This window comes from Vipera berus (assembly GCF_964194415.1).
Source record: "Vipera berus genome assembly, chromosome: 1".
Classification (NCBI taxonomy): domain Eukaryota; kingdom Metazoa; phylum Chordata; class Lepidosauria; order Squamata; family Viperidae; genus Vipera; species Vipera berus.
This window is the reverse complement of record NC_138202.1, coordinates 206,077,853-206,101,267: the sequence shown is the minus strand read 5'-3', so window position 1 is coordinate 206,101,267 and position 23,415 is coordinate 206,077,853. Positions and strand designations below refer to the sequence as shown.

Here is a 23,415-nt window from a genome sequence, read left to right as displayed (position 1 = left end):
ATTGAGCTTAATTAGCCATTACAATTAACAAGGATTTAAGCTCTTGTTCCAACTGTAGCAATAGATCACCATTTCAAGAGGGAGCTGAGAAATGAATCATTGCTAAAACTGGATTCCCTGACTATTGGCCAATTTTGCCTGAATCCAGTAGGAGCTAGAGACCACCAATATTTCCAGTTGCTTGCTACTAAACAGTAGCTAAGTGTATACTTCACCTGAAGAGGGCTTCCCCTCCCACCATTACTTCCCTTTTAAAATACACACAGGAAGGATCTCACCGGCTAACTGCTATAATGAAGTTCACCCATTTTTGTCTTAGCACCCCAGCCAGTGATGAATTAGTCAATCACAGTTATATTAAACATGGCTTATGGTAATGTGTGAGTCACAGAATAACTGATCCAATTGTACATGAGGAAAAAAATGAATCTTAATCCAAATTAAACAGGGGAAAAAATCAAACCAAATAGAATGCCCACACACAGAGAGAGAGAGAGACAGACAGATAGACACACAGATACATGTATTTCGGCCTCCTGCAGAACTATCGCAGAGATAGAGTCAGCCCCTAACATCAGGCAAATACTGGACAATGGGGAGGAGAAAATGGTGACAATCCTCTGGCTATTCCCCCCCAATTGGAAAATAGAACAGTCTGCCTAGCACCCCTCTTAAATTAGTCTATTGTCCCTATACATTCAAACCTGTGTTCTCCAATCACCAATGCTGAAATAAGATTCAAATGCCATTTTGCTGGGAGCCTCTATGCAGAATGGATAAGGAACTCCACTTCATTTTTTGACTTGGGGGGCAGAATATCTATAACCAGCTATGGGAAACGGTTAAGCATCCTCCCTTAACAGCAAAATACAGATAGTCCTCAACTTATGACAGTTCCATTTTATGACTCTTTGAAGTTACGATGGTGCTGAAAAAAGTTACTTATGAGCAATCCTCGCTCTCCAACATCCCTGTGGTCACATGAGGGTAATTTTTGTGCTTGGCAATGGACATGTATTTACAACGGTTGCAGCATCCCACGGTCAGGTCACAGGATCACCCTTTGCTTTAGCCTTCCCAGCTGGCTTCTGATAAGCAAAGTCAGGGGGGAGGGGAGCTGGATTTACTTAACAACTGCATGATTCATTTAACAATCACAGTGATTTTGCTTAAACAGCAAAAAAAAAGAGGTCACAAAATTGGGCACAACTCACTTAACGAACATTCAGTGATGAAAGTCGCTGTCCAAATTGCAGTCCTGAGGTCTATCTGTATCTGTACTGCTTTTACAATGATATCAAATCAAAAGATCAGAGAAGTCTCTAAGCAGGCTGGATAGGTAAAAGGTAAGGTTTCCCCCGCACATGCGTGCTAGTCGTTTCCAGCTCTAGGGGCTGGTGCTCATCTCCGTTTCAAAGCCGAAGAGCCAGCGCTTGTCTGAGGACGTCTCCGTGGTCATGTGGCCAGCATGACTAGACGCCAAAGGCGCACGGAACGCTGTTACCTTCCTACCGTAGTGGTCCCTATTTTTCTACTTGCATTTTTACGTGCTTTCGAACTGCTAGGTTGGCAAAAGCTGGGACGAGTAACAGGCGCTCAGTCTGTTACGCGGCACTCGGGATTCAACCCGCCAAACTGCCGACCTTCTGATCAACAAGCTCAGCGTCCTAACCCACTGAGCCACTGCATCCCAAGCAGGCTGGATGCTCCAGGTCAAATGTGCCAAGTGCACAAATGAGCAGGGCTGAAATAACTCTACTCCAGATATGTTATGCAAAGACCTAGATCTCTGGAGAAGGTCCTAACGCTGGGGAAAGTGAGTGGAAAGAGAAGAAGAAGCTGACCAGTAGCAAGGTGGATGGACTCAAGTTACAGTGGAGATGAGTGCATTGTTGGAAGAACTGAAGGACCAGGTTGGGGACCGATCATCACAGAGAAAATGTTTCTGTGTGGACGTTAACAGTCTTGATAATGCAGAACCACTCAATCAATCAATCAATCCATCAATCAATCTATCTATCTGTGACTGTATCAGCCAAGTGGTTCTGGGGAGATTTGTTCTGGAGAAATTGCTTTTTGGGGATCTTCAGCTCTCCTGCTCTTTCTCTTAGAGGACTCAATCAGTATGAACAAGAAGTCATTTTTCCCCCTACACACATACACAAATACACACACACACACAATATTTTAATCCTATGGTGGTGGAATGTCTTGCAGGTCCTTGCTGCAAAAGGCACTCCAGGCCAGGGGAGGAGAGAAGCATGAGAAAGAAACTCAAAAGTAATCCCACCTCACTTATGCTAGGTTCCAAAGTCAGTCTGGAGAAATGCTTTAACAGGCTTTCAAGATGCTCTACTTCATCAGCCATTGTAAGCTTTTCATAAACCCATATAGCTCTTGTTTCCTAAATTTATCTGCCTCACAGGGTTTGACATCTAAGCAAAATTGACTCTATTGACAGTTCATTTTAACCATCTAGGGTTGATCTCCAGGGACCTCTGACTTCAATTCCTATATTCCACAGCCAGCATGTAAAACTGTAAAACTCTGTACAAGTCACAAGTCAAAAACCGATGTGTTTTTGTTAGAATATCGGGTTTCTCCATCTATTGATTGTAGTGGGACTGTTTGTTATTCTGATCTCACCTAAAAGGGAATCCTGACAATCGAACTGAGGTCATGACCACAGGGTCACAAGCCAGCATTACATCGATCATAATTTATTTTACAGATGATCAATACTAACTTGTGCTGTATAATAGACAGTGCTGTAGTACAAGGCCCTCAGTGATTAAGGCCAAGCAAAAGGACCTCTGTCCCTTTATATCTTACATGGCAAATCATAATCCAAGCATAACACCTAATGACATTTGTTAACTGGTTTGTTGATGTTATTCTGCTATGTTCTTGCATATCTGTCATATAAAGATACTTATCGTTGTTTTTCCATTTAACAGCTATCTCTGTTTTAGCAGCTGTTTCATTTTATAAGAATCCTACAGCAGATAATTAAATTTACTCAGACAGCTGACAGGAGGGATACTGGATCTAATGGAATTCCATATATTGTTATCTCTTTGATTGCACCAGTGATTTAAGATCTACGTTTTCTGCATTACAGCTCGAGCAATTTCAACAGATGTGGCTGTAGGCCCAGTCAGCATTTGATGAGCCTATTAAACAGTTGACAGAACTTGAAGTTGTAATGTAACCAAGGAAAAATAATTGCTATGTTCTAACTCCATGACACAGTACAGCAAAAGTGATGCTAATCGAAATCCCTCCAAAGTTAATCTTGATGCATACTTTTACATGAATTCTTTTCATACAGCGTTTACTTTAGAAATACCAATGAGAATTCTCAATGAATGCAATTGTTTTCTTGAAGATTATTTTTAAGTTTCGACTTAGTATTTAAGTTAAAAAGGCAAATTAGGACAAATACTAGGAGACATATATTATTTTATAAAATAGAATAATGATAGAACTTTGAATCATTAAACAAAATCCTACATTTTCATTCTACTTCATTAGAAAAAAAAATACTTTTCTTTAATAAAAACTCACATCAAGCTTCCAATTACTTTTAAGATCACTGATGAGGCTGAATTTATACAGATACCTAACTCAACCCTTTTTAGATCGACATATTAAACTAGATTTATACAAACACAATTAACATGGAAAAAACCCTTTACCTGTGAAACTTCTTATGTCTGATTGGTGTGTTTAAATACACTTGTACATGAATAATCAATACAGGTTGATAGTATGTCGATATTAATAGAAACCCCATAGGGGCCACTGATGTTGAGGATGTGAGCCTTACTATGCAAATACTGTAGTAAGCTTACTGTGATAAGCTTGTATAGAAAATATCTTTGCTGAAGATCTTTCATAAATTAAGATCTGAAAAAAATGGCTCTTGCCTATTATCACATGTTTTCCTCATATATTCCAAAATATGTATGTCTTCAGCAATATTTCCCAATAGTATAACTGACAGGCTAACACAAACATTAAAGATTCTGCAGCACTGCAGTTGCTCAATATTTAGTTAGGAGTTTATTTCAAATACCAGACTCCATTCAGATCCTGCTTTTGAAAAAGAATGTAATTCTACTTCGGGCACTTATTGCAGAAATCAGCGCCCAACTAGAGCAAACCTTATATTTTGAATATATCCTTATTGATTTACAGTTTATTAGAAAGGAGCATTTGCTTTAGTAGCTTGAATGTTAATCAAATGTTAACTTGTGTAAATACTAGTAGGAAGGAAATGAATGCCATGTACAATAATGAGGAATTATTTTTTACTGAAGAACAGAGAATGGCTATCTGTAACAGTATAACTCATGCTCATTTTGTTATATGAAAATGAGTTTTGGATGCGTAAGGAGAAATAAAAAGTAAACTCAATCTAGTGAAACTAAGATACCCAAGAAGTATGTATGGTAAAGGCGAGAAGAGATAGGGTGTGAGTGATAAATGAAAATGGACTAAATATAAAAATGAATTACCAGCATAAAAGAAATACATTGAGGTGATTTCGTCAAACTCTTGACTTACGGTAGTTCTAATACCGTGGAAATTCTTTCAAAACAGCCAACTTCCTTCTGGAGTTCAAATCAAATCATTCAAATTATTGTTCAGATTATTGTGGTGAAAAACCAGCGTGAGGAGGGTGGGGTACAAAGAATTTTAAAACGTAAGAAATATATCATACAAGACTAACATTACATTAAAAAACTAATAAAATATGTTTTAGATATCTAAAAGGAGGAATAAAGACAATACAGGAACAACTCCTTCTGGAGTTGACTTTAACCAAAGTGTCTTACTATTCTAACTCAGTTTGGTGATAAAGAAATCATTTCATTTCCTCTTTTTCTTAATTTTTTTTTTAAGAATTCTCATGGGTTAAGTGCAGGTTCTCACCTTTAACGAGTTATGAGATTGCTGAGGCATTTGTTGGGGGGTCGGGATGGGTTTGTGACTTGTCTTTCACTGTACAGTCATCTCTCCAGGTGTCTGTAGCTTCCCTGGAGGCTGAACACTGAACACCACAAGGGGACCATAAGGGAAGTCTTTCTTTTTTTTTTTTTTTCGTTTTCAGATCAGAAAGTCTTCAGGACAATGGGAAGCTGTGCAGCTGTGTACAATATAAGTCCACACCAGCACTTTCCACCACCTAACAATAATAAAGTCAGCTCAAGAATACAATCAAATTACATTCTTCCAATTCTAAATCATCCTGAGAATGAAGTAGAATATAATAGCCTCCTCTCTCACAGGCGAAGAACATCTTAAGAAAATTCCAACCGATTTTGACACAGCATCATGGGCTACAAAATACAATAAAAAAATACCTCCTGATCTATTCATACTAACCCAAGTGAGTCCCATTAAGTCTAATCAAACCCATTTCCAGATAAATGTGCATTGATCTGCAAACTCAGAAATAAAATTGAGACCAATTACCATGTCAACTTGTAAAGACTATTCATGATTTCTAAATGTGCATCTGTACAAATTATATTTGCATTTGAAAATTTTATGGAAACCTGTATCTCCCTTTTTCTTTTTTCTTAGGGATGCATTAATCTACTTCTATTGAATTTCTTTTGAAATTCCTACAGGGTATTAGGATAATAGTGCCTAATTTTGGTTACCTTGGTGGGCTTTGTGTAACATATAGAGGAGCTGTGCTCCCAAAAATAAGAAAATAGACTTCATTGGAAGGGTTTTGAGGGTTTTAAGGGGAGAAATGTGCGTCTTAATCTTTTGAAAGGTATTATCTCTTAACCACCACTTCCATCCCACCCAGAAGCCAATCCTGAAATCATCAAAAATGCAAAGAATTGTGGGGGGGAATGTTTGGCACCATCCACTTGTAGACTGGGAGGGAGGTACAGAACTGATGCTGGAGGTCACATGCTGGGTCAGGCCACACTTTTTCCACCTGGATTCTAAGATCATAGAAAACCATAGCCTATTCACTGCTCCTTCTTTAAAAATGCTGCCTCACATATAAACTACTCTATTAAGCTTTTCCAATCTTCCCAAACCAATGAGCTGTAATAACATAAGGTGGGGGGGAGGGATATGGCAATTAATGAAACCTTGCAATCTTGAGGGAACAGATTTGCTTACCCTAAGTCATCCAAATTTACAAATTCCAAAATATGCCAAGTAGTTAATATGAAGTGGGAATTCTTCCAAATAGTCGGCTAGAGCCAGCCAACCACCAGTCCACAATATTTGTCGTTTGTTCTGAGTCTTCCAAGTAATACAACTTTTTGTAATTTATGACTTGAATTGAAATTCTGTTTACTCCCTATTGTGTCCAAGACCTTTACAGGCCCTTTGGTATGACACCAAAGGCACCAACCACTATTGGCACCCACTTTCTTTTTCCACGTTCTCTTGACCTCTGTTTGAAGGTCTTTATATTTCCTAGTTTAGCCTTTGCAATGCCAAGTATCCATACTTGTTTCTTTGTAACTATACTGAGATCTGCTTATTATGGGCTAAATGATGGTGATGATATTACCAGTATTTCCTTAATGCAGTATAATGATTAGAGCAGTCCCATAATTCACCAGCCAGCACTTGGCTAGGGGCTTCTGAAAGTTGAAGTCCACACTAGCTGCTAAGGTTGAGAAACACTGGATTAGGGTGTTGGAGTGTTCCTAGGGGGAGCCAAGTTCTGGTCCTCACTTAGACATAGAAGTTTACTAGACAATAAACTAGGGTTACTTATTCTGTCTCAGTCCAGCCTGCCTCGTAGTTGTTATAGTGGAGAAATATATAAGCACAGGTACTATCTGTGAGCACACTGCCAATAAATTGATGGGTCCCTCCTCATTTGAGATGCTACAAATCATTTTAGAGTTTTAGGATGCAATGAGATCCTCCGATCCTTTTTTATTTGTAGACTATCACAGCTTCCACCACAGAGACTAGCACTCATTATATGCCAAAGAGGAATGTCCCCTTCAATTCAAATGAATGGGGAATCCCACCCAGGAGAGGAAGGACATGACATTTATTTCCAAAATCTACTTTATGGCAGGTAAAGGTCAAGTTTGACACGGTCTTGCCTTTGGTCTGGGCAGAAAAAAGAGAATCCCGCTCATCACCATTGGCCAGGGAAGAATATGTTCAGAAAAGCAGAGGGAGAAAAATTGCAATGCAACACACACAAGATTAAAGACACCAGCATTAACCATGAAGCAAGGTGAGATCCATCTTCAAATAGTGAATCAGGAAATCTTAAGGACTGTACTTCTGCCCACCCCCCACCTCTGCTTTTCTGTGCCAGGAGAGTATCCCTTGATCACCTTTTCTGGTTGGCTAATGGCTCCAACTAATTAGGAAGCCCCCTCCTTGCCATGTACATAAGGATGGATCTTGCTGAAGAGTCAGGTCAACCCTGTTGCTTCATTGGCAAAGGGTGCCGTAGGAAAAATGACCTTGGTGATTTCTTTGGAGCAGCCCCATGGTTCAATGACTTATCCTAAAGGAGACACTGGGGATCTAAAGGAGAGGTTGGGGACTTCTAAACTTACAGGGGCGGCTGGGTTGATTTTTCTCCCATGGTCCTCCTATTTTACCAAACCAGCCATTTGTGGTGATTGGGGAATTCTGTGTAGTGTCTTACCTCACTGGAGGAGGGAAAGGGAGGGACATGGGCTCCACTCTTTTTGTGTGAAAGTAGGAATGCACGGTTGCACATGGGGAATTTTGGCTCCGTTTTTGTATCTGCTCACTTCATGGCTGATCTCCTCACCTCCGTCTCACAAATTCCCATTCAACTCCAGTAAAATGCTATCAATGAACAAGATTGCTTTCTGCAGGTTTATTTGTAGGTGACAGAATTATATGGCTTTTTCTGCCATATAAGCCAGGAGAGTGTTTACTATAATGCTAACAAATGCTCTTTTCCTCTCCCGCAAACTTGTGTTATTCTAAATCTTCAAAATATTTGTTTTAAGTATATTTGATGAAGTGGACTGGAGTTCAAGAAAATGTATTCGGTCGTAACCATACATTAGGCTTTCAGGAAACTACAAGGCTGTTTATTGTTTTGGTTTTTTTTGGTTTTTTGGTTTTGTTTTTGCTGAGTTTGTGTTTCTCTTTCTAATCAATTGTTTCTGTAAACAAATGAAGCAAATGTAACTGTTTAGGAATGATGAAGGGATACTGAATATCCTATGGCTTCCTTGTATTGTCATTCTAGTCATCAGAAACCTTAATGTAAGATAATACATCCCGTTCTCCTGAAAGGTTTTTCTTTTTCTTTTTTACACAGAGGCTCTAATGCTTTCCTTTTGAAATCTTTGAACCAAACTGAGAGGTGAAAAGTCTACGTATTTATCTATTCATTCATTCATCTGACAAATGAACCAATAAACCATAATTTGGTTTCACTTCGTTTGCCTTCCTTGATCTCTAATTTTTTCTCCCTTTGATTTGATATTCCTGCATAGGGTCTTGTCTGAGATTTTCATTGTGAAAACTCTGGAGGCCTTGCCCAGCCACAAAAGAACATTTTTAATGTACGGGGGAGGAAGTGTGGGAAAGTGGGGGGAAACCGCTGTGATAATAAAAGCCAAAGTGGGATTTGCTTCTGGAGTCCTGAAAATTGGGACCCTCCTTCCTGAACAAGGAAGAAAAGTAAGCAGCCTTTTCCCAGACCTCCCACCTCCACCCAGACTCTGATCACTGGAAGGCCCTCTCACAAAGAAAAATACTCAGACCATGACAGCCTAAGCTGGGCCCTTCCTCTTTCCTTTTATGTTGCTCTCCATCCTAAGGTGATGCCTTTGAATGCCAATAAGGAAATTGTTGGGCAGCCTCAGACAGCCGGCCATTTCTTTAGATGTCCAATCTCCTGGCTCTGTTGGGGGAGAGCGGGCCCATCAGGTAGGCTACAGCAGCCCCCGTGAATTTGGGTGGTTGCACCTGGCCAACTAGGAAACCAGGACAATATTCATCATACATGGGCTTACGGTGGAACAAATGAGCACACAATAGGCCTTTATGGCTGCTGCCACTAATCAACGTGGTGGCAGTCTGGTATTGGGATTTAGGAGCGGCACGGCAAGAGAAGTTCACGGCAAGAGAGGACAGAGTCTCCTGAAGACAAGGGCAAGGCTGGGAGGGGGGAATGTCCAGGCTACACAGCAAGAACAAAGCAAGATTGAGGACTATCCCACCAGCTACATTAGACTTCAGCTGCTTATCCTTAGGAACTGAAAAGCACCCCCTTTTCTACTGCAATTGCTGTTATTAAAACCTTCAGTCCCAAGCATTGCAATGCCTTTTCTTCTCGGCAATTCAAAGGTAATGACCATTTAAGTTTAAGTTTAAGTTTATTATATTTGTATACCGCCCTTCTCCCGAAGGACTCAGGGCGGTGAACAGGGCACATATAAAATACAAAGTACAAAAATTAAAAGAGAATTAAATAAGAGCCCGAGCTAAAACAATAAATAATAGTATAAAAAACCCGCAATAAAAACCCCAACACATCCCCCATCAGGCCAGGCCGGCTTGTTCAAATAAATAGGTCTTCAGATCGTGTCGGAAGAAGCGAAGGTCAGGCGCTGTCTGGAGCTCAGCCGGCAACTGATTCCATAAGTCCAGGGCGCCCACAGAGAAGGCCCTCCCCCTGGGGGCCACCAGCCGACATTCTCTGACCGGTGGCACCCTGAGGAGGCCCTCTCTGTGGGAACGCACAGGGCGGAGGAAAGTTGACGCCGGCAGCAGGTGATCCCCGAGGTACTCCGGACCCATGCCATGTAGGGCCTTGAAAACAAACATTACTAACAAAAAATTGTTCTGGCTTAGATTTCATCCCATAGCTGCGCCAGACTTATCCAAGTTTGTAGTTTTGTGTTTACCTCATGTTTTTACTGAGCATTTGGGTGCTCCTGGGGAAGGTTGTTACCTTGGCTCTTTTCTGAGAGGTTTAGAACCACCAAAACGTTTGCCATTATTTGAAGACCCCGACACCAGTAGGCCAGTTAGGAAATGAAGCAGTTGTTTATGAACCTACTGCTTTTAATGTGCCGCTTAGGGAAAAGCCGTTTTTACCTTCGCTATAAATTGGGGAAAAACATTTCATAAATTATTCCTATGATGCATCTCTATTATTTTCCATTAATTTCAGTACTGGTCTAATATATTAATGCAGTTGCATTGATTGTATACTGTGCCAAATAGGACATTTTACTGAATCTGTGCCACTGTTTTTAAGAACTTTTTTCAGAAGGACTTCTTAAAGGATAAATGCTTCCAAACAACTTCCAGTTCTTCCATATGAATGGCTCCCAGCAGTACCGAGAAAAGAGACAGATGAGAGGGTGAGGAAGGAAAAAATTACACCTGGAAGACATCTGGACCCCTTGTAACAGGGGTACCCAACTCCTAGTCCATGGACTGGCACTGGTCCATGGCATGCCAGAAATGAGACTGCACAACGAGCAAAGCCCCATCCACAGGATGCAGGCAGCATACGAAATCATCCCCGCTTCGGTCTGTGGAAAAACCTCTCTTCACGGAACCTGGTGCCCAAAAGTTTGGGGGGTGCTGCCTTATAAGATTCCATGAGAAAGGCAAAAAAAATAATTCCCCCACTGAAAATTTCACCAGAAGCACCCATTTCTCAGTTGATGTAAATCCTATCCAATTATTCTTTATTATGGTCCCATACTGCAAAAATATAAAACACATGACAAAATCTTTCTTTTGATGCAGGCTATAATTCCTAATAGAATGGGATTTTTTTTAAAAAAATAACCAATTTCTTTTATTAAAGATTATCATGCAACAAGGCCTCATATATTTTGTCAGTGTGTCTTCAGGCTGATTATCTCCCTTCAGAACTGAGAAAATCAACCTGAAGACATAATGTACTTCAGAAGAGATAAGGAGTAAGCTGCTGTATCTTTAAATATGAAATGAATGGGAAGTGGGCTCTTATTCCATTTATCTTGGATGTATTACTTATTTTTAGATGGCTGGCCTATTAAATACCCAATCCTTAAATTTTTGAATTTCCAAACATTTCCAAACACCCAAATTGCTGTGGTATTCTCTAGATGAAAGCCTTTAGGTTATTACTGAAGAGAGGAAAGAAATAATGGGCAAGTCTGAATTTGTATCCATCTCTAGTGGATGGTAACCGATTCAAAACTTTGGAACTTTGATGTTATATACGTTGACAGCAGCAAGACTACTTTATGCACAAAAATGGAAGGAAAGACACTTTGATTCCCACAATGGATGAATGGCTGCAAAATTTGATGGAGTTAGCAGAGATGGCTAAATTGGCTGCTTTGATTAAAGAAAGAATAATAATTACTTTCATTTCTATTGGAAAACTGCTTCTGGACTTTGTGCTGGGGGGGAAAAATGAAACTTTGATTCTGGGTTTTACCAATTAGATAGGCTTGTTGTTATAGAAAGGCCGCTAGTTTATACTATTATGTAAAAGTAAAAAAAAGTTGCAATTTGATGTTATCTTATTCTACTGCACTAAAGGGAGTCGGAAGGCAACATTTTTTTCTTTCTTTTTTCCCCTTTTCCTTACACTTTTCCCTCCCCTATTTTTCCCACTATTTTCTTTTCTATTTTCTATTATAAACTTAATTTTAAAAAAAAGAAACAGATACAACATTTGATTTTTTTTAAAAAAAAAAGAATCCCGGTTAGAATCTGGTGCCTTTTTCATTTTCTGAATTCCAATTTGAGCATTATTCTCATGATTTAGAGACCAATCCTGCGGGAGTGAGACTCACTGCTGTCTCAGGACAGGCTACATAATTCTTTCCTGTGATGTTGATTTCACCTTAATTCCTATTTGCGCAGTCACAGAGCATGCAAAGCAGGGACTCTGATCTCATCCAACAGTAACTGAGATGGGCAATAGAAACAGGGCTTTTTTTGTAGTGGGACTGAGGAAATTCCGTCTAGGAGATGTTCTTTTAAATACCGGTAATCAGATGTTCCCAAGCTATGTAAGGATTTCAAAGGTAAACATCAAGATTCTGAATTATGTTCCGAAACCAGCCACTGAACGAAGATATATGCAAGGGGAAGATTTAAGATTACATTAACGGACTCTGTTCCATTCCCATGCTATGCAGCTCTAGCAGACCAGGCCCCTACTCTGGTCCAGCAGCTGTACATCCAATGCAGCATCTACTTCATCCATACCAACAACGACGATACCACATTCAGGATTCAGTGAGGTTCATTTTTCAATGGACATGCATAGAATTGCCCTGATTAAATGCATGCCCAATAATAAGAGAACACCAATATGTTACCGTGGGACGCGGTGGCTCAGTGGGTTAGGACGCTGAGCTTGTCGATCGGAAGGTCGGCAGTTTCGTGGGTCGAATCCCGAGTGCCACGTAACAGAGTGAGCGCCTGTTACTCGTCCCAGCTTCTGCCCACCTAGCAGTTCGAAAGCACGTAAAAATGCAAGTAGAAAAATAGGGACCACTATGGTGGGAAGGTAACAGCGTTCCGTGCGCCTTTGGCGTCTAGTCATGCCGGCCACATGACCACGGAGACGTCCTCGGACAAACGCTGGCTCTTCGGCTATGAAACGGAGATGAGCACCGGCCCCTAGAGTCGGAAACGACTAGCACGCATGTGCGGGGGAACCTTTACCTTTACCTTTAATATGTTACCACTAACATTGTGTTAATCTCTGATAAGCAACAATAGGGAAGAAAAGAACAATTATTACCACGCAGTAACCTTAACTACTACTAAAGTATTTAATTTGCGTAATGGATTGTGGTTTCTTTTTGCTTGTCTCACTGCATTTCCTCATTAGTGTTTTAAATTCTGCCAGTATGTAATTACTTTTCCAAGCTCAAGGGAAAACTAGAAAACTGGTTCTGCTCAACACATTCAATTGTCTTCCTAATGAATCTTTCCTGATATAACAGTGGAGAGCTGAGTAGATGCCCAAAATAAAGTGTTAAAAAATATATCTTGTTTTCTGAGGCTGCAAAACAAGAACTACTGTTTATCTACCATTGTAATGAAATACTGCATATGAATCCCATGCCATTTTACTTGCTGTGACCGCAAAGGGAACAATGAAGCTTCTCCACATTTACTTGAATGGGGACCTGAACCTCGCAGAAGTACCAATATGAGGTGCAAGATCATGAGTCCACAGGTGTTTACACACCCCTGGCCCACACACAGGCACACCCACAGAGTTTCCGTTGCTAATGATTGGAAATTATGGCATGCATCAAATCCAACTAGGCCAAAAACATGTCCAGCAAAAGCAACGGCCTGTCACAACATCCTATCACTCAGATCCTATTTTGCAAATCTGGGGTTCCGTTGCTGTTCTTTCAGACCACAGCATATTTTTATTCCCTACAGAACAATCTCGTGTTGTATATATCTGGAAATAGCTCTTTGCTCTTGTAAACAGTTCAAATGACTTAACAAAAGATGACTTTGGCCAACCCTGACATGCAGAAGTCCCAAAAGGAACACAAAGACAAACCAATCTGTGCTCACTCATACTCAACTCTGCCCAGTATGCAGCTGTTCAAAGTCATTAAAACTACGCAGGCACAGTTTTTAATTGCTCCACTGCCTGAAAGCTCAACATTGCTTGTTGTACCTTCACAAGACCTACACCCAGGGCAATGAAAAATCAGGGCCTTCACATAGCACATGATCTATAGCCAGGGCTTTTTTTCTCATAGAATGCTCAGAACGAGTTCCGGCACCTTTTTTGGATGGAACCTTGTAGGGTAGGCAAGACAGGTTGCATGACATGTGTGAGTTCTGGCACCTTTTTCTTTTACAAAAAAAGCACTGTCTGTAGCCCTCCTGACTCTTGGGAACAGCAAACTGCAAAGCAGCATGTTCAGGTAGAACCTGCCCCTTAGCAACAGAGGGTCCACCATACAGCCATAATAGAAAGGAGAGTTTCTCTCAGTCTGCATAAAACAATAGCAGCAGGATCACTGCATTCTCTTATTATTACTGTAGATGCTCTTATGGATTGGAGACATAGGAAATCACAAGCACAGTGCCTGTCGAAGTATACGAAAGGGAAACAGCTCCAAGATAATTCTCTGCACAGGCCTATTGCATCCTCGCTGTTATCTCACATATTGAAGGCTTTGTATTTTCTTTTGGTTCTGTGCCTTCTTTAATCTTTCCACCGCACTCATAAAATGTGGTGACCCCACTCATCACCTTATTTCAAATGAGCCTCAGTACTGCCAAATCAAGTATTACTGTTTGTTCTCAAACTAGCCCCAAAAGACATTTCGATAAATTTGGCATTTACTTCCAAGCTCCCATGGACTGATTTAAGGGGGGGGAAAGAAAAATCTAGGTGCTTAAATTTCCCAAATCCAGCAGATCATTAATAGTACTGGCAACACAGCTTCACTGCTGGATCACCAAATGTTAAGAGTAATATTAGCCAACAGAAACAAATTAAATTTCTTGGCCACTTGACCACCAAACTTTGCAGTGCTCTTCAACATGCCAAAGAAGGAGAAGCATGAGGGTACATCAAACACCCCTTATTTCTATCTCACTCAAATTTGTTTTGGAAGGTTCCTCGGCCTTCTTCTTAGGGGGTGGGGTGCACGCAGAAGAGTCTTCAGAGATAAAGAAGATTCTATTCCAGTGATTGTATGCATTTTGTTGGTAGGGGTCTGTTGGACTTCACCCAATACATCAAGGTACCAAGCAGAAAAATGTCTCCCCAACCTCCAAAATAAACTATACAAGTGCCCCACTCCCTGAAAGCTGAAAGGCCTGCCAAGTGTGCAAAAATAGTCTGATCGTGAACTTCTAACATAGGATTGCAGTAAAACCTAGCTGATTGACACCTATCAGTGGAGCCAAAAATAATATTGGATACTGGCGAAAATCTCACAAAAAAGATACCCAAACCATGGTTGAGAGGCAGATTCTTTTGGCCCCTATGCACAACTTAATTTGCTCTTGCCAAACCAATGCTTTCCAGGCTAGTTAAGCCAAAATATCAGATTGTGACTCCCATCACCCAGAGAATGCTGTGACTATCTAAAAGACAGCAGGATAAGAAAGACTAATCTAAATCAAATTATTATCAGTCTTTTGACTAAGATTAGCTTTCCTTATTCTTATAGGTGGCCTTTTTTAAAAAAAATATTTTATTAATTTGCTAATTTTACAATTTTAAGTACTTAATAAACAACATGATGTCTGGGTCCATTAGTAAATCAGTGGTACATATTAACTTTCTCAGTCTAGTTCCAACACTACACCATCCAGGGCTTCCTTGATCCTCTCTTCTTCCAGTGGGTATGCATTTTTCCACACTGGGCAAATACTGTTAATACATATACAATTAAATATAGACATCTTCATCACATTTTTCTGGTATTGTACATAATATCAATAGTGTCAGTTTGTAATATCTTTTCAAGGCCAAAACATATCTCAATTGCATTTGCACTTAAAATCGATTTCTTCAATCAATATCCTGTTTTTCCCGCTTTTTAAAAATTCCCCTCAATGTTAAAAAGTATCTCTATTGCTTATAATTTTCTCAGAATAAATTACCCAGGGAATGCTATGAATATCTAAAAGGCACCAGGATAAGAAAGACTAATCTAAATCAAATTATTATCATCAGTCTTTTGGCTAAGATTAGCTTTCCTTATTCTTACAGGTGGCCTTTTAAAGATGCTGTAAGATGTATGCCTTAGATCAGGGGTAGGCAACCTTGGCTCTTTTATGACTCATGGACTTCAACTCCCAGAATTCCTGAGCCAGCTTGGCTGGCTCAGGAATTCTGGGAGTTGAAGTCCACAGATCATAAAAGAGCCATGGTTGCCTACCCCTGCCTTAGATCATCATCGGCATGAAGCTATTAGCTCAGTGCCATCCTTTATTGAAGCAATGAAGAGCCACCATCTCTTAAACCACACAAATTCATCCTGTCGTGAGATGTTTTATGCCCACACACATGCAAAAAAATACACATCTTTTATTATGACAACAAATCAGGGAAGAAACTTAAACTGAGAGTTGATGATCACTCAGTTATTTTTTATGGATGGGCAGACCTTTGAACTAAGGACTTCCGGTCTCAATTTTATGGTCTTAACCATTGAAACAGCCTGTTTCTCGCTCTTTTTGTTTTTCCTCGGAGAGCGATAGGCACTTCTTATACACAGTATACTCTTTAAAACTTCTTGGCTTTACCAAAGTCTAAATGAATAAAAGCCTCTGTGCAGCATACACAAGATTCTTCTCATCTCTACTTATTGATCATGAAATCATTCAGAGAGCCACTTCAGATAATGGAGATGTAATCTCAGTGGCATTTTAAGATTAGTGCATGATGATGTCATAGTTTAAGAGCTGCCAGCTATTGACAGGTATCACAGATTGTTGCTATTTGCACACCTGTTTGCACAAGCCAGCCAATAACTAAACCATTATTAGTTGGGTTCACAAAACTGAAACCATGTTTTACAAACTTGAATAGTTGGCTTCATGCAATGTGTCAAGCTAAAACTAAACACACATGTGATAGCCTAGTACAGTGATGGCGAACCTTTTAGAAACCGAGTGCCCAAACTGCAACCCAAAACCCACTTATGTATCATCAGGTGCCGGGTGGGCATGGCCCACTGGGTGGATGTGGCCAATTGGGTGGACGTGGCTGCGGTGGTAATGGCAGTCTGGGTGGGACTAAAAAGTTCAATCAATCAATTCCAACTTTGCGTGATCTTTTTTTTCCCCGCGAGAAGTTGAAATTGATTGATCGATTGAACCTTCTTCTTTTTTGCAGACGGCGGTGGAGGCTCAAAGCGAAAAGGTTTTATAAAACCCAGCTGAAGGCCTAGGACTGGGGTGAGGGCGCGCGTGCCCAGAGAGAGGGCTCTGCGTGCCACTTGTGGCACGCGTGCCATAGGTTCGCCACCACGGGCCTAGTATAAGATAAGAATACAGCCAATGTCTAACCTGCCTGTCTTTGGAAACTTCTACGAACATCAGGCTGGCTGGTGTTAAGGCAATAGTAGATTACCACAATGTTCATGTGAGAAGGACACCACCATCCCAGTTCTTTACAAGCAGGCATAGTTGAATTTGGCCTAACTGTCTCACTTCCCTTTTTTTCCTTCCTATTTTGAAACTGTTCTCTTCCCTTTCCTCCCGACGACATTTACTATAATTCCCAAGTATACTGATGCTTGGACATATCAAGCCAGTCTACTTTCCATTCATCACCATCATCTCCATCAAATAAATTTCTCATTATTTTTTTTCTGGGTAGCTTAGGCAGCAATTCCTAGGGCTGATCCACTACATTTATATTGTTCATTCATTTCAAGGGATATGGATGGAGGGCAGTGGGGAAATTACTGTGGATTGGATCCATTTTAAAATGTTGGAGTTATCTGAACTGTGTTTCAGTACAAGTAGAAAAATCCTAGCTACAATCGAGAATGAGTGAATCAAATAATGGAGGCAAAAACATTTAAGAAGCTAAAGAAATTAGGTTAACTGCTGATCGCTAAACTACCAAGTAACATTCAGTCAGTGAATAAAATCCTTTCCTTAAACTCGTTTGCTTCGCTGGCATAATTCCTTTGACTTGATGGGGACCAGTTTAAAACTAATGTAGACACTTTGGGAAACAATCTCAAATTGTCTATATTAATACAACCAGTGCTTTTTTTGTAAAAGAAAAAGGTGCCGGAACTCACACATGTCATACAACCCACCTTGCCTACCCTACACGGTTCCATCCAAAAAAGGTGCCAGAACTCCGTTCTGAGCGTTCTATGAGAAAAAAAGCCCTGAATACAACTTAGGCCTTTTAGCAACAATTTAATGTCCCTGACATAAATCTAAGCTAAATAAAGTCTTAATGTCAGGCCACCTAATGCTAACCTTTTCCCAAGATAATCATTATATTCAAAATTCACCCCAATCTCTCTTTCAACCTCCAATTTAGTCATCCAACTCAAATTAATCCAGAAAGGCCAGACTGCAAAACAGGTAATTGAAAAACAAAAACACAACTAGCAGCCATGTTGCTGTGCTTTCATCATCTCATTTAAAATTGTCCACACTGGCTTTCAGAGCTTCTGAGTAAAACTAATAAAATGTTTTGGCTTTGTATAAGAATGCCTATTATAGTAGGCCTCTATTGAAAGACAAGAAGATCAGAAGACGAATGAGGGGAACCCATTTCTCATATATTTCTTTGTTTGATTAATACAATCTAACAATACAATCCTTCTCAAGGATTAGACCTCCCAAGTCCTGCCTAAGCACTCAACTTTTGTACCAGGATCCTGACTTATCCTCTCCTCTCTCCCCTACCCCCACCTCTTTAACCTAAGGCTGAAGTTCAGAGCAGACTCAGGCTGGAACCTTGGTCACTGTCATTGCTGCTCTGGGACCCTAGGTTTCTTTTCATTTTTATTTCTTGAAACACCTGGTTCTTTGCTGTATTTACATCCCACCTATTCTGCAGGAATCAATGGCAGTATAAGAACAGTTGCAGGAGTTGGGTATGTCTAGTTTAATGGAAAGAAGGACGAGGGGTGACATGATAGCAGTCTTCCAATATCTCAGGGGCTGCCACAAAGAAGAGGGAGTCAAGCTATTCTCAAAAGCACCTGAAGGCAGGAAACTAATCAAGGAGAGAAGCAACCTAGAACTAAGGAGAAACTTCCTGACAATTAGAACAATTAAACAATGGAACAACCTGCCTCCAGAAGCTGTAGGTGATCTAATAGTGGAGGTTTTTAAGAAGAGATTGGACAGCGACTTGTCTCAAATTGTATAAGGTCTCCTGCTTGACCAGAGGGCTTTGGCCTCAAAGACTTCCAAAGTTCCTTCTAGCTATATTTTGACTGATCTTCATAAATGAACTAACTACCTAAGGAGATAGAAAGGGAACTCATCAAATTGCAGATGACACCAAGCTGGGGAGAATTGCCAACACTTGAAAGAAAGATTCAAGTTTCAGAAAAATCTTGACAGACTTGAGCAGTTCCGAAAAGTAAAGTTTACTTACTTTACTTAGGCAGGAAAGTAAGCTTGCCTCCATAAGTTGTGAATGCTCCAACGCTGGAGGTTTTTAAAGAAGAGATTGGAAAACCATTTGTCTGAAATGGTATAGGGTTTTCTGCTTGAGCAGGGGGGCTGGGCTAGAAGACCTCTGCTGGTCCTTCCAACTATGTTATCCTGTTAAGTTTGCCAGGGCCGAATGTTTCTTCCCCGGTAGCCCTGCAAAGTAGACTGAACTGAGAGGCAGGGATTGGTTCAAAGCCCGCCTGTCCCACCATGGAGAGATACTGAAATCCAATGAGAATTTGAAATTGGGCCTCTTCCCTCCTCCTCTCCCCCCCCCCAATTCTCTTTCAGCGCTCTGCCCTCTGAGGAGGAGAAGAGAGAAGGGAAAGACACAGAGGCTGACTTTTCATTTCTTCAAGAGTAAATCCGCCTGTCAGATCTCCTGTGCACGGAATGTTGCATAATCAGCACTAAATAAAGTATGGTTCTAATAGTAGGAAAGTACAGAGAGTTTCTCTCTCCTCCCCCTCCCCCCCTCCTTCATTACTTTATTACTTTGGAAAGCTTGAGAGCTCCAACTGTACAAATGCCAATAACTTCCCAACTTTTTAAAGGCTCCTGCTGAAGTAAGAGATCAGATTTTAGCAAGTGCTTTGCAGGCAACCAGCCAAAAGCCTTCTGATTCACTTAAAAGCAACGAGCGGACAAGAGGGGGAGGGCTTTGATAAAGTTGGCGAAGGAGGAGGGAGGATTAACTTCAGTTACCGCACAAATTAAAAAGAGAAGAATGGGGGGAAAGGGGGGGCTCCTTTTTTTTCTTCTTCTTCTTCCCCCTGCCAAGTGCGCCCATTCGCCGCGCGCAAACGCCTTTCCTCCCAACCGCAAACTCGTTTCCAGCCAAGCTCGGAGAGTCGCTTTCTGCCGCTTTTCTCTTTCTTTCTTTCTTTCTTTCTTTCTTTCTTTCTTTCTTTCTTTCTTTCTTTCTTTCTTTCTTCTTTCTTTCTTTCTTTCTTTCTTTCTTTCTTTCTTTCTTTCTTTCTTTCTTTCTTTCTTTCTTTCTTTCTTTCTTTCTTTCTTTCTTTCTCTCTCTCTCTCTCTCTCTCTCTCTCTCCGTTTTCCTTCAGAATTACCGTCCCCGTGTTGTTGTTGTTGTTTTTTAAATCCCATTTATATCCCGCCCTTCTCCGAAGCCTCAGGGCGGCTTACAATCTAAAGCACAAATCAATGTGCTTAGCAAGTAGTAGTTTTCCTACTCAAAACTGGATCGTGTTGGGGTTGGTTTTTTTTGTTTTTGATTGTTGTTGTTGTTGGTGGTGGTGGTGGTGGTTTTCCAGTTAGGTAAGGCTACGGCGCCGCTTTCCGGCTGGCGAGATGACTCAAGATTTACCCCGGGGTTGGAGCCCCGCGTGGACGGGGAGCGAGCTCCTTCCCAACGCGGAAAAAAAGACCGCAAAGGGAAAGCCTGGCAAACAGGTGCATTCTGGGCGCGAAGCAAGGAGGTCGGAGCAAGCGAACTGGAAAGGTGCGGCTGGCAGAGCCTTGCCGTCCCCGCCGCGCCGGGGCTCCGGCGAGCTGTCCGGGGAGGCCTCCAGAGGCGCAAGGCACCTGCTCTGCCACCTCTGGATCGCGGGGCACGTGTTGCGTTTACCTGCGTTTCTAGCCGCCGACCGGAATTTTCTCTCTCTCTCTCTCTCTCTCTCTCTCTCTCTCACACACACACACACACACACACTTTGTTGTTGTTAGCTGCGAAGTCGTGTCCGACCCATCGCGACCCCATGGACAACGTTCCTCCAGGCCTTCCTGTCCTCTACCATCTTCTGGAGTCCCTTTAAGCTCACGCCTACTGCTTCAGTGACTCCATCCAGCCACCTCATTCTCTGTCGTCCCCTTCTTCTCTTGCCCTCGACCTTTCCCAGCATTAGGCTCTTCTCCAGTGAGGCCTTCCTTCTCATTAGGTGGCCAAAGGATTTGAGTTTCAACTTCAGGATCTGGCCTTCTAAAGAGCAGTCAGGGTTGATCTCCTCTAGGACTGACCGGTTTGATCGCACACACACACAAACACGCGCGCACGCTGAACAACAACAAAAAAAGAAAGCACGGCCCAAACCGTCTCATTAGAATACCCAGGGCTTTTTTTGTCATAGAACACGGAGTTCCGGCACCTTTTTTTGGATGGAACCTTGTAGGGTAGGCAAGGCGGGTTGTATGACATGTGTGAGTTCCGGCACCTTTTTCTTTTACAAAAAAAAAGCACTGAGAATACCCGGGAAAAGAATGGGATCGACTCCCATCAAATTACAGGACCCTCCACCGCCTTTTTTTGTTTTATTTTTTTTCTTTCTTTTTTTTAAATTCTCCTCACGCCACGTTCCTTCCCTGGGTGGAAAATCGGAGGACAGGTGTAGGCGGAGAGTAGTAACACGGCGTTTCTCACTTGCTTTTTTTCCAATCTTACCTCCCACCCCGCCTCCCGCTTCCGGGCTGGTTTTTCTTAAGAAACGAAGTTTGTGGTGGTGGTGGGGGGGGTGTTGAGAGAACTTGGCCAATTCGATTCCATTGTCGGTTGCTCCCCCTCTCCTCCCCTCCCCTCCGGCCACCCCACTCCGAGGAAGAAACTCCGGCACTTTCAAGGGTGAGCTGACCAAAGCTGCAGCGGCACGCACGCCCCCTCCCTCCCTCCCTCCCTCCCTCCCTCCGGGGCTCCCAGAACAGAAGCTCCAGCCCGCACCTTCCCCAACGTTTACGGCGGCTAACTTTTTCCTTCTCCTCTCGTTAGCCAGTCTCCAGCCCTCCAACAGAAGCGGCAACCGCAGAGGTCCCCGCCGTCCACGAGGCAACAGCAGCCGGATGAGGAAAGGGCGGCCGGGCGGAGTGGCTCCGGAGAGTAGGTGGGTGGGTGGGAGAACGCAGACGGTTCTTTGATTTACACAGCGGCTCCGGCGCTCCGCGAACTGAAAAGTTGGGAAAGCGAGTAGGCGCCGCTTTGCAGAGCAAAGTGATTCTCCGTCGATTTGACTGCCGAGCGGTAGAATAAATCAAAGACTAGATACAAAACGCCCAGGACTTTTTTTTACACGGGAGCGGGAGCTCTCTGTTAAAGGGGACTCCTCGGTTATGTCCCCAAATCCACGCCGGCGCCTCAGAGGAACCGAAAAAGGACGGGAGAAGGGGGGGGGTGGGGGTGGAGAGACGAATCAGAAGTGGTGGTGGGGGGGGTAATGAAACAAGGAGCTTACCTGGGCTTGGATGCAGAGCAGCAGGTAATGTAACCATCTGGGGAGAAAAGGAGAAAAACAAAAAAAAAAAGATCAGAGGACGAGGGGAAACGGTGAAACTTCGGCAACACAACGCAACGCAACACAGACCCACGCGGGGTGGCTTTGTTTATAACGGTCGCGACTGATACCGTCAGAGCCGGACCGCTTTGTTTTCCTCAGGGGAAAACCACCGCCGCCGCCCCCCCACACACACACACACACCCTTCCCCACCCACCCCCCGTCCCTCAGGCCGCCGCAACAGATCCAAACCACCCAAACCGAGATTTTTGAGAAAGCAAAGGCAGGCAGACACACACACACACGCGCGCGCGCGCCGGGGCGGGGGGGTGTGGGGGGGGGGAAAGAGAAATGCCACTATCCTTACAGGCAAGTGCAGGCGGAGAGCGGGGAATAAGACATCGCTGAGTGAGGTGGAGCGGCGGGGGATGGTCAAGTGGCTTCAAGCGAACGGCGTCAAATCCCCCGCCGCAGGCTGGCCATGGGAAGGCTCCTGCTCCGGGCAGCTCCGCCGCTTTCCAGCGATCTCGCTTGGCGCTGAGCAGCAGTGAGGAGAAGTTGAAAGCCTGCCTGCTTTGCCTCCGCCGAGTGACTCCCTTAGACATCAGCTCTCCTCTTCTCTCTCCCCCCCCCCCACTCTCTCCTCCTCCTCCTGGTCTGGGGATGGATGTGCGTGTGTGTGTGTGTGTGTGTGTGCGAGTGCGTGTGCGCGGGTGTGCGTGTGTCTCACTCCCTCTCTGGCGCTCGATCTCTGGAGCGGCGAAGGTCCCGTTTGATTGTCAGGAACTTCCGATCGTCAGCAAACAAGCCTGCTTTCTTTTTCTTTTTCTTTTTTTTTTCCCCGGGTCGCGCCGCCCCCGCCCCCCCCTCCCCGCCCTTCTCAACCTATTCTTCCCGTCTCTTGACCAAAGAGCAGCCCTTGCAACCCCAGCCTGCGCTTTGGCGCTCGAGGATGGCTCTCGGATCCCAGTAGACTGCCTTCCTGCCTTTCTCCCCTTTTCTCCATCGAGCGCAGCCTCCGGTCAGCAGCGCCAAACGGGC

At 42.7% G+C, this 23,415-nt stretch overlaps 1 protein-coding gene across 1 annotated transcript in view; it reads right to left on the bottom strand.

The window, feature by feature from the left end:
* FGF18 (fibroblast growth factor 18) overlaps nucleotides 1–23,209 on the bottom strand; it is a 142,502-nt gene extending 119,293 nt beyond the window's left edge. The window contains exons 1-2 of the mRNA XM_081314190.1: nucleotides 22,742–23,209; nucleotides 22,335–22,371 (exon numbers count right to left, since the gene is read on the bottom strand). Coding sequence (XP_081170316.1) covers nucleotides 22,335–22,371; nucleotides 22,742–22,776 — 72 coding nt within the window. The 5' untranslated portion in view covers nucleotides 22,777–23,209. The remainder of the gene's footprint in view (nucleotides 1–22,334; nucleotides 22,372–22,741) is intronic.
* Between the last annotated feature and the right edge of the window lie 206 nt (nucleotides 23,210–23,415).